This window comes from Chiloscyllium plagiosum, unplaced genomic scaffold, assembly GCF_037043375.1.
Source record: "Chiloscyllium plagiosum isolate Xiang-an unplaced genomic scaffold, Cpla_swu_hap1 HiC_scaffold_32, whole genome shotgun sequence".
In the NCBI taxonomy this organism is placed as follows: Eukaryota; Metazoa; Chordata; class Chondrichthyes; order Orectolobiformes; family Hemiscylliidae; genus Chiloscyllium; species Chiloscyllium plagiosum.
In genome coordinates, this window is record NW_028270170.1 from 41,139,497 (window position 1) to 41,157,470 (window position 17,974).

The 17,974-nt window shown below is 43.0% G+C and overlaps 1 protein-coding gene across 6 annotated transcripts in view; it reads left to right on the top strand.

Moving 5' to 3' along the window:
• tlk2 (tousled-like kinase 2) overlaps window positions 1–17,974 on the top strand; it is a 207,382-nt gene that overhangs the window by 127,531 nt on the left and 61,877 nt on the right. For all 6 annotated transcript variants that reach the window (XM_043675313.2, XM_043675314.2, XM_043675317.2 and 3 more), the window contains 3 exons: window positions 363–515; window positions 3,347–3,413; window positions 4,465–4,562. In XM_043675313.2, the coding sequence (XP_043531248.1) occupies window positions 363–515; window positions 3,347–3,413; window positions 4,465–4,562 (318 nt within the window). The remainder of the gene's footprint in view (window positions 1–362; window positions 516–3,346; window positions 3,414–4,464; window positions 4,563–17,974) is intronic.

Here is a 17,974-nt window from a genome sequence, read left to right on the forward strand (position 1 = left end):
CCTCCAATTTTGGTGTCATTTACAAACTTATTCATTATCCCTCCTATTTCATATCCAAATAATTTTATTTTAATCCCCAAAACAAAGAAAATGTTGAATTTAAGATGATTACTAATTAGCCTGTGAAGAGAACACTCCTTGATGATGTCTAGCATGTTTGTGTGTGTGTGTCTACAAGTGCATGGAGGCATGAAAGATGGAGGACTCTGCAATTGAGGCTGGTTGCAGATGTACCATGTTTGGTCCATTAAAACTTGTTAACAGAGTTGAATTATTTAAGCAAATCCTGCCAAAATTTCCTTGCCTATGGTGTTCCCTCCAAGTTGCTTCTGCACCACTTTAATTTTTTATTTGTTATGCAGACAGCAGGAGCGGATAAACACCCAGCGAGAGGAGATTGAGCGACAAAGGAAGCTGTTAGCAAAACGGAAACCAGCAGCCATGTGTCAGATGCCACCTACAAATAATGAGCAAAAACAGAGGAAGAACAAAGCAAACGGAGCAGAAAACGAGACGTGAGTCAGGTTGCAAGCAAATTGATCTTAAAGTGACTATTCAGCTGTACAGTCAATTAATTGGCCCTTCTGGTCTTTTTTAAATCATCTTTCAGTGTTGCTGAATTTGTCCTACTTACCTGATGGCTTTCAGAGTCTGCACTTAGTCTTGAAATCCTCCTCCTATAAATATGTCTGCTATTACAAAAGACAACAAGGAATGGATGTTCGTGACCACTGTTCCTTGGTAATGGATAAATAGTCATAACTGGGCTGAAAACAGACCTGGTTTCTCATCTTTGCATCTCTGTTGAAAAAATGTGCAAGGAAGAAATGGCAGTCATTTTATGAGCAGCTTTTCAGAGTCCCAATGAACAGTGCATCAGTTTGACAGCATTTGATAACAGACCTAATTGTAGCTATCTTTACCTGTATTCCTGGAAAATTGGCATAAAACATTTGCAACTTGTATTGAGCCACTTTGGATGCTTGGCAACATCTGTTGGCCGAATTCTGCTTTGAAACGAAGTATTCCTGGATATTTAAGTTGTATTTGCAACAAAATAATTTGTTCACTAAAGTTGCCATAGGCAGATGCCACCTGATGAAGAATATTTACTAGAGTTCATACCTCCTGTCATGCAGGTGCCTTGGGACCTCGTGGGGAAAGTTTTTTATAACAGATTTAATTTAAGTAGTAGACTGTCCAGATGGCATGAACCCCTCAAAATTACATCAAAAATTAATGAAGAAGAATTCCTAACAAAGCAGTTAGAAAATGTTGCTCATGTCATAAATTTTCTGTTACATCTTCTGTGCCACCATCTCTGCCTGGAAAGACAAGATGGCCTTGGTCATGTTGCTGTCAAATTAGCCACCAATGTTTGAAAGGTTGTTGTCCTTTCTCTTCTTTTCCTTCGCACTCCAGTAGCACCTGGTAGCTTCCATTCAATTGTTCTATGCTATAAATTCTTATCATATGTGGTATGAATTTACATCAAATCCTTTGAAATTACCAATAGCAATTGAGCATTTTTTAGTTTTGAAATTTTATCAGAAGTCCCTGGATACTACACTCACATTTATTGTTGAGAGAAAAATATCGACATAGTGTTTGTAATTGAGGGTCATCATATTCTTTTCATGGTTGATGTTATTGAACTTACAAGGTGATTTAATCTTTCTTTCTTGTCCACATACAATTTGTGGTAATTTTAAAAAGGAATGCCTTGGTTTGCTAGTGAAGATCAAAAAATGTAATTTACACATCAAACTTGATCTAATTCATTAAAATTGTATTTCCTTTAGGTTTCTGTTTAAAAAGTAATCATATCTTTTTGAATATGGCAAGTAACAAGGAATACAGATGTGCTTTTGTATTCACTTTCTTTATGGGGAATTGTGATATTTTCCAAAACAGTTGGGAGGAATTGTGTAGCTTTATTGAGTTTTACGTAAAAAGTAGCCATTCAATATACTGTTATTACTTGAGATCAAGCCACGTTTTTTTGTCTGCAATCACAGCTGGTGGAGGAACTACCTTTGGGTTTTTTTAATGCACTGAGAGAGTGCTACCTTGTCAAGAGGTGCTGATTTTCAGGTGGAAGGCAAACCGGAAACTTGCGTGCATAACGAACCATCTACAGACGAACCTCAATTATCCAAACGTGATGGGCAGGCACTATTTCATTTGGATAATTGATTATTTGGCTAATTGATTTCCTCTGGGGCTCAGAGTTTTCTGTGAAGTCTGCTCCCCTTTCAAGAGATTAGGCAAAAGCACACTGTGCGCCAGACCCCGACTCCCCGTCGACCCCCAACCCCGTCCTCTCCCACCCGCCCCGATACCCGTCCGCTCACGCCTCGTGCCTGCCCCCAACCCCGTCCGCCTCCACCCCGCCTTCCCACCCTGCCCCCATCTGCTCCCACACCATCCGCTTCCAACACTGTCCGCTCCCACCCCACCCCAAAATCCGCCCGCTCACGCCCCATGCCTGCCCCCAACCCCGTCCGCCTCCACCCCACCCTGCCCCCATCCGCTCCCACACCGCCCGCCTCCAACACTGTCCGCTCCCACCCCACCCCTGCCCGCCCCCAACCTCGTCCGCTCCACTCGTCCCCAACCCCATCCGTGCCCACCCCGCCCCCCTGCCTGCATCCAACCCCGCTGTCCCTACTCCTCTCCCAACCCTGCCCACCCATTCATTCCCACCCACTATCTAAGACCCGTCCGCAGCCCCGCCCCCTTTCCTCAGCAGCCGGACCATACACCAACAGTAAGACTGCTGCTGCCTCCAAATAGAGTGCAAGGGTGTGCGCACACGCACATAGAAATTTTATATAGGTTCCACCTCTATCCTGTACAGGATGATGCAGGAGAGATTAGTTGGGGAAGGGGATTTAAAGTATCTCTGTGTGGACCTCCAGGGAAAGTGTGGGTGGACAGAGAGAGAGAGAGAATGTTAGGTCAGTCATTTAGAGAGGGTGCCTGGACTGTCTCGGACTGTTCTTGGCAGCTTTTCAGTGAGCCGAGTTTGTTTTTAATCATTGTATCTGTAAACAAAAGACGCAATCATGGTTGAAACAGATCTTTGACGTAATGTTTCTATCAGCACCTTGAGGTCCCTTTTGGATAATCGAGGTTCCTCTGTACCAGTTTATTTTGAATGAGACCAAATCTTGAGGCATAGTGCATTTCACCAAGCCTGAAGTTTGCTAAGTAAATGGTCCTGAATAGTTTTTAAACCCTGAGTGAAAATGTTTCAACATAAAATTCTCAAGGATGTGCTGTAATCTGTGATGCCAGAATTAATCTCAGCAGAAATCTATTAACTTGTTTTTCATTTTTGCAGCTTGACTTTAGCAGAATACCACGAACAGGAAGAAATCTTCAAACTAAGATTAGGCCATTTAAAGAAGGTTTGTTAAGCTTTCAACCTGTGCCAAAGGATTATGTTCTTCTCCAAACTGGGGTCCAAAAGGGGGTCACTGCTTCAAAGATAGATTCAGTCTGTTTCTTTCCTCTTTCTAACACCTGTGAAGAAAAATTTAAATCCAGATTAAACTGCAATGAACAGTTCTGATTTTTATATTTGTGTATGGAGAAATCTGCCAGTTTTGTTTTGTTGCTTTATGGAGTCAGGACAGGGACCTTTGGGAGAGTGTGTGTGTTTTCTGTGTTTAAGGGTTCTGTGGAATAGAGAAGTTTGAAAATCTGTGCAGTTCAATTGTTTTGTTCTGATCTCACCAAGACACCTTAAAGTACTAAGAACATCTAACAATAAGAGCAGTATTTTACTGGAACACTGTTCTCCTTGTATTGGCATCCTCTGGTACTTCAATCAAGTGACAACTGAGTCTGAATGATGAATGTAGCGAGCACCGCAGTTAACCTTGCTCCTCCTCTTCCTGCTGCCACATGGAAAATCCTTTCTAGCACAGCTGGAAGAGAACTATCACTCCTGCTAACTACTTAAGTTCACTAGGTACAAAATGCATGGAACTTCCTGCTCCAATTGGCTCAGTGCTGTGGTACACCTTGGACTGAACCAGTCTTGGTCAGACATTGTTCTGTGGGGCAGACTGGATGAACTAGCTTTTTTTCTCCTCTTCCTGTTGATTTTGTTTGCAAATGTGCTGTTTGCCAAGCTGCAGTCGGGATAGTTCTTCTTGCTGCTGGTACTCTAAAGAAAGGGCCTTCTATTGATGCCTTATGTAGGGGTTTTCAGTTGGATTGATTCTCCTTAACTGACTTTGGCTGAGTGTTGTGCAGCAAATAGTTGGCGAAATCAACATTATCTCTTTCAAATTAACTAGAAAATTTCAAAATGCAGTTATTTTAAAGTCTATTTATTGCTTCATTTGAGTTTTGTTGCTGTGTTCAGTGCAACATGTATTGTTCTGTCTGCATTGGGCATAGTTTATTTGGATTGTGATCTTTCCTTCTTAACCTTTTTTTTCCTTGCGTTAGGAGGAGGCAGAGATACAAGCAGAACTAGAGCGGTTGGAACGAGTACGCAATTTACACATAAGGGAACTGAAGAGGATACACAATGAAGATAATTCACAGTAAGTTATCACTGTCTCTCAAATATGTACTTTATGATGTGAAGATGACAGTGTTGAACTGAGGTGGACAAAGCCAGAAGTCATCTGACGAAAGAGCAGCAGTCCAAAAGCTTGTGATTTTAAATAAATCTGTTGGTGTCATGTGACTTCTGACTAGACTTTATGGAGAGAGGGAGGTACCTTTCTCACATTTCACTGTTGGCTTGGTCTCACTACATCTTGAGGCTGCAGTATATATGGAACAACTGAGATAAGTTTACTCATTTTAGTTTTTTTAAAAATCCATTTCAATCCCCCTCGAACCTTAAAAAAAAAAGTTCACTTTTAATTAAAACAAGTGAAAGCACTACGTAAAACCTGATCTGAATGCCCATTTGTTTAATTTGATTTATTCTTGGGTGTGGGCACTCCAAGATCAGCATTTATTGCCATCGCTGGTTGTCTATAATTGACATTGGTGAGCCTCTGGAGTCACTGCAATGAAGGAACTCCCACAGTGTTAATAGTTTCAAGGTAATCAAGGAATGGTTTCTGAATCTTTGGACAATGGGACTGGTTTTCAAGAAGGTAGGTTGCACCTAAACAGAGGTTAGAACCGATGAAGACGCTTTTAGGAACAATTCAACAAGCTAGTCAAGGCTTTGAAAACTAGGCTGAACTATTGTAAATGGAAAATAAGGAGCAGAAAGATTTTACAACAACATGGAAGCCCTAGAACTTAGAGGAGGTTTGCAACAGGAGAAGGCCCTTCAACTCATCTGTGCTGGCCAATGAGCTACTTGGCTTAATTGCACCTGTTTGCACTATTTTGCTAGTGCTGCAAGTCACAGCTTTTCAAATAGATATCCAAGTCCCCATCACCTGGTTGAAAGGATATCCTATCTAATCAATTCTTCTACCATTTATTTTCAATCTGTATTTTGACCTTCTGCTAACATAAACATGTTCTCACTGTTTGTGCTGACTAGACCCCAAACAATTTTATGCATCTCAATTGTCACCCCTCAACCACTTCTGTTCAAAGAAAAACACCACAGCCTATTGAACCTTTGTTCATAGCTAAAATTTAACTCCTGGCAACATTTTCATACGTTTCACCTGAACTTGATGTTGTCCTGTCACATCCCTCCTGCAATGTGGTGACCAGAATGAAAGCTTTAATCTAGCAACCAGCTAACCAGTGCTTTATATAATTTCAGCATTGCCTCCTTGCACCTCAGATAATAAAGAATTGCATGCTGTATGCTTCTTAGCTACCTTATCGATCTTTCCTGTTACCTTTTAAGGATTTGTGGGCCTACACCCCACGACCCCTCTGTTCCTCCACAAGATTCTATACCCATTTAGTATGTAATCCCATGCCTTGTTACACCTCCCATAACATAACTTCTCAGGATTGTATTTTATTTTCTACTCTTCTGTTCTGCTGACCAGATCATCTTCATCTTCCTGCAGTCTAAAGCTTTCCTCTTCACTGTCAACCACACAACTGTACAAATGTCTTCATTATGCTTTTTATACTCATCTATCATGTCGAGCCTTGTCAAAAGCCTGGTTTAAAAATCAATGTGAACAACACCAGAGTCAGAATGAAAGGAAAAGTAAAATAAAGAACTTTGGATACTAGGAAATCTGAAACCAAAATAGAAATTGCTGGGGCATGATTCCCAGAGATTCTGGGCACATGAGATTGAATCTTTGTATTTTCTTTGGAAGGAAATGGTCTTATCATTGGTTTTATGCAGGGAAGGTCATATTTTACCAACTTAATAGAATTCTTTGAGGAACTGACAAAGTTGATTGATGAGGGAAGGGCTGTGGATGTCATATACATGGACTTCTGTAAGGCGTATGATATTCCCCATGGTAGGCTGATGGAGAAAGTGAAGTCACATAGGGTCCAAGGTGTACTGGCTAAATGGATAGAGAACTGACTGGGCAGCAGGAGAGAGAGTAGTAGTGCAAGGGAGTTTCTCAAAATGGAGAACCGTGACCAATGGTGTTCCACAGGGGTGCTGGGTGCACTGTTGTTTGTGATTTGGAGGAAGATATCGGTTGCCTGATTAGCAAATTTGCAGATCACACTAAGATTGTTGGAGTAGCAGATAGTGAAGGGGGCTGTCAGAGAATGCAGCAAAATATAGATAGATTGGAGAGTTGGACAGAGAAATGGCAGATGGAGTTCAATCCGTGCAAATGCGAAGTGATGCATCTGGAAGATCCAATTCAAGAGTGAACTATACGGTAAATGTAAAAGCCCTGGGGAGCATTGATGTACAGAGAAATCTGGGTGTTCAGGTCCATTATACTCTGAAGGTGGCAATGCAGGTCGATGCAGTGGTCAGGAAGGCATATAGCATGCTTTCCTTCATTGGATGGTGTATTCAGTACAAGAGTTGGCAGGTCATGTTACAGTTGTATAGGACTTTGGTTCGGCCACACTTGGAATACTGCGTACACTTCTGGTCACCACATTACCAGAAGGATGTGGATGTTGTGGAGATGGTGCAGAGAAGGTTCAGCAGGATATTGCCTGGAATGGAGGGTGCTAGCAATGAAGAGAGGTTGAGTAGATTAGGATTACTCTCACAACAAAAACCAAGATTGAGGGGGGACCTGATTGAGGTCTACAAAATCATGAGAGGTTGATTGCAAAAGGCATTTTTTCCCCAGAGTGGGGACTCAATTACATGGGGTCACGAGTTCAAGGTAAAGGGGAAAAGTTTAAGGGAGATATGCGTGAAAAGTTCTTTACACAGAGGGCGGTGGGTGCCTGGAACGCATTGCCGATGGAGTTGGTAGAGGCGGGCATGGTAGCGTCATTTAAGATATATCTAGATAGATACATGAATGGGTAGGGAGCGGAGACATACAGATCCTGAGAAAATAGGTGACAGGTTTAAATAGAGGATGTGGATCAATGGCAGGCTTGGAGGGCCAAAGGGCCTCTTCCTGTGCTGTAATTTTCTTTGTTCTTGTTCTTTGAATCCCACCATGGTTTTTTTTTTGATATTTGAATTCAATAAGAACTGTATTAAAAAGCTGGACTAAAAGTAACCATTAAACAGTGTCAGTTGATGTTTTTGAAATAAAAAAGACCCTGTCTGGTTCACTAATGTCCTTTAGGGAAGGAAAAATCAACCATACCGGGTCTGACCTACATGTACCTCTGGGCACACATGATTTATGGGCAATAAATGCTGACCTAACCATACATTGTGAGCCAGTAAACAAAATTCTCTCACTTCAGCCATGTAATATATGCTTAAACAATGTGCTCTTCCCTCCCCTTTCCTTCCTTCCTTCTCTTTCCTGAATAGCTTGACATCCCAGGATATTTAGTGCCCAATCCTGCCCTCCTTTGATCTAAGTCTCTGTTACCAATCTATGCCTGCTATTTGCTGTACATTATGTGTCATTCCATGTCCTCTCATTCTGCAGAAACTCAGCAGATATGGCAGCATCTGTGAAGAGAAAGTAGAGTTAATGTTTTGGGTCTGGTGACTCTTTCTGAACTGATTGTAGGTAGGAAAAAGTTGGGATGGAGGTGGGGTGGTGAAGAAGTAACTGATAGGTGGAGATGGAGCCCTGAGAGAGAGAGCAGTCGTGTAGACAAAGGAATAGGTAATGGGCAACCTGGGAAAATCAATAGTTGCTAATGGGGATCATTAATAGCTGACAGTGGGTTGTTTGTGAATGTGATGACAAGGACTATTTTGAAGGAGTTTGGGAAAGGACATGAGAGAGGGTGCTCAGGCCCTAAAATTATTGAATTCGATATTACGTTCCGAAGACTGCAGGATCCCCAAATGGAAAATGAGATGCTGTTCTTCCAACTTGCACTGAGCTTTGCTGCACATTGCAACAAGCCTAAACAGAGATGTTGGCCAGGGAACACAGTGATGTGTTGAAGTGGCAAGCATCCGGAAGCTCGGTTCATATTTGCCCAATGTGAAGTAGCAATTTGCCTGCACTTCACTCGGTCTGGTCAACTGCATTTGCTGCTCACACTCTGGTTTCTGTACAGTCGGGAGAGGAAATGCAGACTGGGTGATTGCTTGCAGAACACTTATATTCTGTCTGCAAAAATGAGTTTGAGCTTAATGAAATTCTAACCTGTGCCCAGAATTATCGGCTGGGTTCTAGATTATTAGTTGGGTGACGTTCCCATATGTCACCACCTCCTCATGTTCTGGACGGTTCATGGACAGAATCAATTGGGTTAGAGCTAAGAAACCAATAGTGGTACCATTACACTGCTAGATATATTGTGTAGGACAAAGTGTGGACTGCAGATGCTGGAGAGTCAGGTTCAAAAAGTATGGTGCTGGAAAAGCACAGCAGATCAGGCAGCAATCAAGAAGCAGGAGAGTCAATGCTTCGGGCATAAGACCTTCATCAGAAACCTGGACGGCGAAGAGGGCTGAGAGATAAATTGGGGGGAGGTGGGGATGGGGCTGGAGGGAAAGGTAGGTGGGAAGGCAATAGGTGGATGCAGATGGGAGGTAATTGTGAAAGATTGGTGGGTAGGATGGAGCAGATAAGTGGGAAGGAAGATAGACAGGTAGGTCAGTCAAAAGGGCGGTGCCAAGTTAGAAGGTTGGATCTGGGATGAGGTGGGCAGTGGGGAGATTTTGAAACTGGTCGATGTTGATGCCGTGTGATTGTAGCGTCTCGAAGGTGTTCTTCTTTCAGTAGGCAGGTGTCTTTGATTTGGCAGTGGAGGAGGCCCAGGACTTACATGTCCTTGAGGGGAGTTGAAGTGGTTTGTCACAGGGCAGTGGGGTTGTTTGGTGCATGCGTCCCAGAGATGCTCTCTGAACCGCTCCGTGAGTTTGCATCTGTCTCCCCGATGTGGAGGAGACCGCATTGAGCAACGGACATAGTATATTGTGTAGGCCATTAACTGACAGAAAAGATATAGAGGAATAAATTTGCAAGGAATTTAATAGTGTAATTATCTTATTACAGACTGGGATAATGATGGCATAAACAGTAAATAGGAGGAAGAGTTTCTCAAACAAAAATAGAGATTGTTGAAGAAACTCAGCAAGTCTAGCAGCATCTATGGAGAGAAAACAGTTAATGTTACCAGTCCATTGACCATTAAACTTGAAACATTAACTCTATTTTCTTTCTGCAGATACATGCCAGTCCTACAAAGTTTCTCCAGCAACTTCTGTGTTGTTTCAGATCTCCAGCATCTGCAGTTGTTTGTGTATGATAAAGTTTCTCAAGTGTGTTCGGGAGAAAATTTTGTGTCCACATCTTTCTAACCCAAAGAGGCTTTGCAGGATCTAATTCTTGGGAATGAGGTAGATCAAGTGGCACATAACAGGCTTCGTATATATGCACAAATGTTTCTGTGTACACAAACCTTTTAATGTGGCAGGGCAGGTTGACAAAGTAATAAAGAAGACATATAGGATTGCAGGCTTTGTAACTGGAGGCAATGCAGTTACAAGAATTTTCTATTTAAGAAAAAAACAATTTGTTTAACCTCAGCCAGTGTATTGTGTTCAATTCTGGGTACTGCTGTTTAGAAAGGGTGTGAATATGTTGGTGCATAAAAGATGTCAGAAACAGTTATATGGATGTGGGAGAGAGATATGTAGGTTGAAGATAAGTTGAGAAATCTTCTCTTTTAAAGGTAAGAGGTTACAGGATAAATGGGTTTCGTCTGGATGGCAAGATGTGCCACAGGGTTCATTCCTTGGACCCCATCTATTTACAAACTGCATTAACAACTTGGATACAGGTATAGAAAGCACTATAGCCAGATTTGCGGATGACACAAAAAATAGGCAGGCCGATAAATTACAATGAGAACCTTACAGATGGATGTAGGTAGGTTAGGAGAGTGGGTCCAAAATGTGGTAGATGGAGTTTAACGTGTTTAAGTGTGAGGTCATGCATTTGGGTCGAAAAATGGGAAGGTGACCTATTATCTCAATGGGGAGAGACTTTGGGGTGCTCTGGTACAGAGGGGTCTAGGTGTGCTTGTTCATGAGTCACAGAAAACTAGCATGCAGGTACAGGAGATAATAATGAATGGAATGTTGGCTTTTATAGCTAAAGGAATAGAATATAAAAATAAGGAAGTATTGTTGCAACTATACAAGGCATTAGTGAGTCTGCACCTGGAGTATTCTGCACAGTTTTGCTCCCCTTATGTGAGGAAAGATGTAGTGGCCTTGGAGGCAGTTCAGAGGAGGTTCACTAGATTGATCCCAAAGCTGAAGGGTTTGTCGTATGAAGAGAGATTAAACAGTTTAGGTCTATACTCTTATTTATTTAGAAGAATGAGGGAAGATCAAATTGAGATATTCAAGGTGATAAAAGGTGGGGATAAAGTAGATGTGGAGCTGATGCTTCCTCTTGTGGATGCTCCTTCTTACGAGGGCATGTCTTATGAAGAAGGGTTGAGGGAGCTAAGGCTTCTTTCATTGGAGTGAAGAAGTATGAGAAGGGACTTGATAGAGGTGTACAAGATGATGAGAGGCCTAAATAGAGTGAATAGTCAGAGATGTCTTCCCAGGGCAGAAATGGCTATCACAAGGGGGCATAATTTTAAGGTGATTGGAGGAAGGTTTAGGGGAGATGTCAGAGGTCAGTTCTTTACACAGAGTGGTGAGTGCATGGAATGCACTGCCAGTGGTGGTAGTAGAGCCAGATACATTAGGGACATTTTAAGCAACTCTTGGATAGGCCCATGGATGATAGTAAAATGAAGAGTATGTAGGTTAGTTTGATCTTCGAGTAGGATAAAACGTTGGCACAACATCAAGGGCCGAAGAGCCTTAACTGTGCTGTACTGTTCTATGTTCTTTCTTCTATATTAGGATGAGAGGTCATGGCCTGAGGATAAAGGGTAGCAAATTTGAAATAGAGTTGAGGAGAAACTACAACTCCCAAAGGGTTGTGAATCTGTGGAATTTGCTACCCCCAAAGTGTGGTGAATGCTGGGACAGTGAGTAATTTTAAGGACGTGTTAGACAGATTTTTAATTGATGATGGGTTGAAGGGAAATGGAGAGAAGGCAGGAAAATGGGGGTGAGGATCATATCCATGATCAAATAGCAGCACAAACTCACTGGGCCAAATGGCCTAATTTTGCTCCTATATCTTATGAACTAAGGTGAATGGCAGAAGTATTAAGATGGAGCATGTCGTTATGATCTGGAATCTAATGCTTGAGCATGTTGTGGTGGTAGATTCAATCATAACTATCAGAAAGGAATTGCATAATTACCTAAAGAGGCATGATATGAAGAGGCTTTGAGGAAAAGATGTGGGTGTAACAGTAGCTGAGTTGTTCCTGCAGAAATCCAATGTGGACATAACAGGCCAAATAATGAGTGCCCGTATTGCAGCCATTCTAAGATTGCTAATGAGCAAGTGGGGATTAATGTTATGATTTGGAATGGAGTTTGAAGGTAATGTACTGGTGCTGTGTTTCTAGGCGGTAATATTACAAGAGTGAGGTTATGTAATGTGGTCAGCTATAAAATAGTGGCATTTCCAATCTATGGAGCCAGAGCTCAACAGGAACACGGTGGACAGTTTACTGCAATCAAACCTGTTCTATCATCAGGTGAGGTGACTGATCTGTAGCTCAATTCCAGATGCCTGCCTTTGTCCCATATCCATTTGATGAATTTTATATTTTGTTAACCAGTCTGAAAAACAACCCTCCACCACCACTCTCTGTCTTCTACCTTTGAGCCAGTTCTGTATCCAAATGGCTAGTTCACCCTGTATTCCGTGAGATCTAACCTTGCTAACCAGTCTCCCATGGGGAACCTTGTCGAACACCTTACTGAAGTCCATATAGATCATATCTATTGCTCTGCCCTCATCAATCCTCTTTGTTACTTCCTCAAAAAACTCAATCAAGTTTGTGAGACATGATTTCCCACGCACAAAGCCATGTTGACTATCCCTAACAAGTCCTTGCTTTTCCAAATACATGTACATCCTGTCCCTCAGGATTCCCTCCAACAACTTGCCCAACACCGAGGTCAGGCTCACCGGTCGATAGTTCCCTGGCTTGATCTTACCACCCTTCTTAAACAGTGACACCCACGTTAGCCAACCTCCAGTCTTCCAGCACCTCACCTGTGACTATTGATGATACAAATATCTCAGCAAGAGGCCCAGCAATCACTTCTCCAACTTCCCACAGAGTTCTAGGGTACACCTGATCAGGTCCTGGGGATTAATCCACCTTTATGCATTTCAAGACACCCAGCACTTCCTCCTCTGTAATATGGACATTTTGCAAGTTGTCACCATCTATTTCCCTACTTCTATATCTTCCATATCCTTTTCCACAGTAGATGCAAAATACTCGTTTAGCATCTCCCCCATTTTCTGCAGCTCCGCACAAAGACTGCCTTTTTGATCTTTGAGCCCTATTGTCTCCCTAGTTACCCTTTTGTCCTTAATGTATTTGTAAAAACCCTTTGGATTCTCCTTAATTCTATTTGCCAAAGTTATCTCATGTCCACTCTTTGCCGTACTGATTTCCCTCTTAAGTATACTCCTACTGCTTTTGTACCCTTCTAAGGATTCACTTGATCTATCCTGTCTATACCTGACATATGCTTCCTTCTTTTTCTTAACCAAACCCTCAATTTCTTTAGTCATCCAGCATTCCCTATACCTACCAGCCTTTCCTTTTACCCTGACAGGAATATACTTTCTCAGCATTCTCGTTATCTCATTTCTGAAGGCTTTCCATTTTCCAGCTGTTCCTTTACCTGCGAACATCTGCCCCCAATCAGCTTTCGAAAGTTCTTGCCTAATACCGTCAAAACTGGCCTTTCTCCAATTTAGAACTTCAACTTTTAGATCTATCCTTTTCCATCACTATTTTAAATCTAATAGAATTTTGGTCGCTGGCCCCAAAGTGCTCCCCCACTAACACCTCAGTCACCTGCCCTGCCTTATTTACCAAGAGTAGATCAAGTTTTGCACCATCTCGAGTAGGTACGTCGACATACTGAATCAGAAAATTTTCTTGTACACACTTAGAACATAGAACATAGAACATAGAAGAATACAGCGCAGTACAGGCCCTTGGGCCCTCGATGTTGCGCCGATCCAAGCCCACCTAAACTACACTAACCCACTATCCTCCATATACCTATCCAATGCCCTCTTAAATGCCCATAAAGAGGGAGAGTCCACCACTGTTACTGGCAGGGCATTCCATGAACTAACGACTCGCTGAGTGAAGAACCTACCCCTAACATCAGTCCTATATCTACCCCCCCTTAATTTAAAGCTATGCCCCCTTGTAATACCCGACTCAATACGCGGGAAAAGGTTCATACTGTCGACCCTATCTAACCCCCTAATCATCTTGTACACCTCAATCAAGTCACCCCTAAACCTTCTTTTCTCTAGTGAAAACAGCCCCAAGTGCCTCAGTCTTTCCTCATACGATTTTCCTTCCATACCAGGCAACATCCTGGTAAACCTCCTCTGCACCCGTTCCAATGCCTCCACATCCTTCCTATAGTATGGCGACCAAAACTGCACACAATATTCCAGATGCGGCCGTACCAGAGTCTTATACAACTGCATCATGACCTCAGGACTCCGGAACTCAATTCCTCTACCAATAAAAGCCAGTACGCCATATGCCTTCCTCACCGCACTATTTACCTGGGTGGCAACTTTCAGAGATCTGTGTACATGGACACCAAGATCCCTCTGCTCATCCACACTACCAAGTATCCGACCATTAGCCCAGTACCCCATCTTTTTGTTATTCTTCCCAAAGTGAATCACCTCGCACTTAGCTACATTGAATTCCATCTGCCACCTTTCTGCCCAGCTCTGCAGCTTCTCTATATCCTGCTGTAACCTGCCACATGCTTCCTCACTGTCAACAACTCCTCCGACTTTCGTGTCATCCGCAAACTTGCTCACCCAACCTTCTAACCCCTCTTCCAGGTCATTTATAAAAATGACAAACAGCAATGGTCCCAAAACAGATCCTTGCGGAACACCGCTAGTGACGGCACTCCATGAAGAAACTTTGCCATCAACTACTACCCTCTGTCTTCTTCCATCCAGCCAATTCCTAATCCAAACCTCCAACTCACCCTCAATGCCATATCTCCGTATTTTCTGCAGTAGCCTACCATGGGGAACCTTATCAAACGCCTTACTAAAATCCATATATACCACATCTACCGCTTTCCCCTCATCAACCTCCTTCGTCACCTTTTCAAAGAATTCAATAAGGTTTGTGAGGCACGACTTGCCCTTCACAAAACCATGCTGACTATCCTTGATCACATTATTCCTATCTAGATGTGCATAAATCCTATCCCTTACAATTCTCTCTAAGACTTTGCCCACAACAGAAGTGAGACTCACCGGCCTATAGTTACTAGGGCTATCCCTACTCCCCTTTTTGAACAAGGGAACCACATTTGCTATCCTCCAGTCTTCTGGGACTACTCCTGTAGACAAAGAGGACATAAAAATCAAGGCCAATGGCTCTGCAATCTCCTCCCTTGCTTCCCAGAGAATCCTAGGATAAATGCCATCAGGCCCAGGGGACTTATCTATTTTCACCTTTTCCAGGATTTCCAACACCTCTTCTCTACATACCTCAAAGCCATCCATTCTACTTATTTGTGCCTCAGTATTCTCATCGACAACAATGCCCTGTTCCTGAGTGAATACTGAAGAAAAGTATTCATTCAGTGTCTCCCCAATCTCTTCCGCCTCCACACGCAACTTCCCCCTACTATCCTTGACTGGACCTATTCCTACCCTAGTCATTCTTTTATTCCTAACATACCTATAGAAAGCCTTAGGGTTTTCCCTAATCCTATCTACTAAGGACCTTTCATGTCCCCTCCTTGCTGCTTTTAGCTCTCTCTTCAGGTCCTTCCTGGCTACCCTATAACTCTCAATCGCCCCAATTGAACCTTCACGTCTCATCTTGAGATAGGCCGCCCTCTTCCATTTAACAAGGGATTCCAATTCCTTATTAAACCACGGCTCCCTCGCACGACCCTTTCCTACTTAACAAATTCCTCTCCAAACTAACCCTTAATGCTATGGCAGTCCGACCAGGCTACCCGACCCCGAAGTCTCAAAGTCGGTATGAGCAGTCACATTCGCTCCCATCACAATTTGGACAGTCCCAATCTATGTTTGGAAAGTTAAGAACCCCCACCATAACCACCCCATTATTCTTACAGATAGCTGAGATCTCCTTACAAGTTTGTTTCGCAATTTCCCTCTGGCTATTAGGGGATCTATAATGCAATTCCAATAAGGTGATCATCCCTTTCTTATTTCACAGTTCCACCCAAATAATTTCCCTGGATGTATTTCCAGGAATATCCTCCTTCAGCACAGCTGTAATGCTATCCCTTATCAAAAACGCCACTCCCCCTCCTCTCTTGCCTCCCTTTCTTGCCTCCCTTTCTATCCTTCCTGTAGCATTTGTATCCTGGAACATTAAGCTGCCAATCTAGCCCATCCCTGAGCCATGTTTCTGTAATTGCTATGATATCCTAGTCCCATGTCCCTAACCTTGCCTTGAGTACAGCTGCCTTCCCTGTGAGGCCCCTTCCATTGAAATAAATGCAGTTTAATTTATTAGTCCTACCTTGTCTCTGCCTGCCCTGGCTGTTTGACTCACTTCTGTTCTCAGCTGTACCCGTCTCCGATCGATCTCTTTCCTCACTATCTCCCTGGGTCCCACTCCCCCCACCTTACTAGTTTAAATCCTCCCGAGCAGCTCTAGCAAATTTCCCTGCCAATATATTAGTTCCCTTCCAATTTAGGTGCAATCCATCCTTCTTGTACAGGTCACTTCTACCCCAAAAGAGATTCCAATGATCCAAAAATGTGAATCCTTCTCCCTTACACCAGCTCCTTAGCCATGCATTCATCTGCTCTATCCTCCTATTCCTGCCCTCACTAGCTCGTAGCACCAGGAGTAATCCAAATATTATTTCCCTTCCTATGTCATTGGTTCCAATGTGTGAATGACCTCTTGCTGGCTCCTCTCCCCCTTGAGAACTTTCTGCACCCTCTCTGAGACATCATTGATCCTGGCACCAGGGAAGCGACCCACCATTCTGATTTTTCGCTGCTGGTTAGATCTCATGGAATACAGGGAGAACTGGCCATTTGGATGCAGATCTGGCTCGAAGGTACAAGAGGGTGGTGGTGGTGGAGGGTTGTTTTTCGGACTGGAGGCCTGTGACCATTGGATTGCCACAAGGATCAGTGCTGGGTTCTCTACTTTTTGTCATTTACATAAATGATTTGCATGTGAACATAAGTACAGTTAGTAATTTTCCAGATGACACCAAAATTGGAGGTGCAGTGGACAGCGAAGAGGGTTACCTCAGATTACAACAGAATCTTGACCAGATGGGCCAATGGGCTGAGAAATGGCAGATGGAGTTTAATACAGATAAATGTGAGGTGCTGCATTTTGGTAAAGCAAATCTTAGCAGGACTTATACACTTAATGGTAAGGTCCTAGGGAGTGTTGCTGAACAAAGAGACCTTGGAGTGCAGGTTCATAACTCCTTGAAAGTGGAGTCGCAGGTAGATTGGATAGTGAAGAAGGCGTTTGGTATGCTTTCTTTTATCTGTCAGAATATGGAGTACAGGAGGTGGGAAGTCATGTTGCGGCTGTACAGGACATTGGTTAGACCACTGTTGGAACATTGCGTGCAATTCTGGTCTCCTTCCTATCAGAAAGATGTTGTGAAACTTGAAAGGGTTCAGAAAAGATTTGCAAGCATGTTGCCAGGGTTGGAGAATTTGAGCTATAGGGAGAGGCTGAACAGGCTGGGGCTTTTTTTCCCCTGGAGAGTCGAAGGATGAGGGGTGACCTGATAGAGGTTTGTAAAATTATGAGGGGCATGGATAGGATAAATAGACAAAGTCTTTTGCCTGAGGTCGGGGAGTCCAGAACTAGAGGGCATAGGTTTAGGGTGAGAGGGGAAAGATATAAAAGAGACCTAAGAGGCAACTTTTTCACACAGAGAGTGGTACGTGTCTGGAATGAGCTGCCAGAGGAAGTGGTGGAGGCTGGTACAATTGCAGCATTTAAAAGGCATTTGGATGGGTATATGAATAGGAAGGGTTTGGAGGGATATATGCCGGGTGCTGGCAGGTGGGACTAGATTGGGTTGGGAAATCAGTTCGGCATGGATGGGTTGGACCAAAGGGTCTGTTTCCATGCTGTACATCGCTGTGACTCTATGACTCTATTAATTCAACTTGAAAATAAACAATTGATCCAGTATCAACTGCTGTTTGTGGAAGACAGTTCTTAACTTCTACTGTCCTATATCTGTGTAGAAATTCCTAATTTCACTCTTTGATGGGCTGGCTCTAGTTTTTAAGAAAATGTCCCC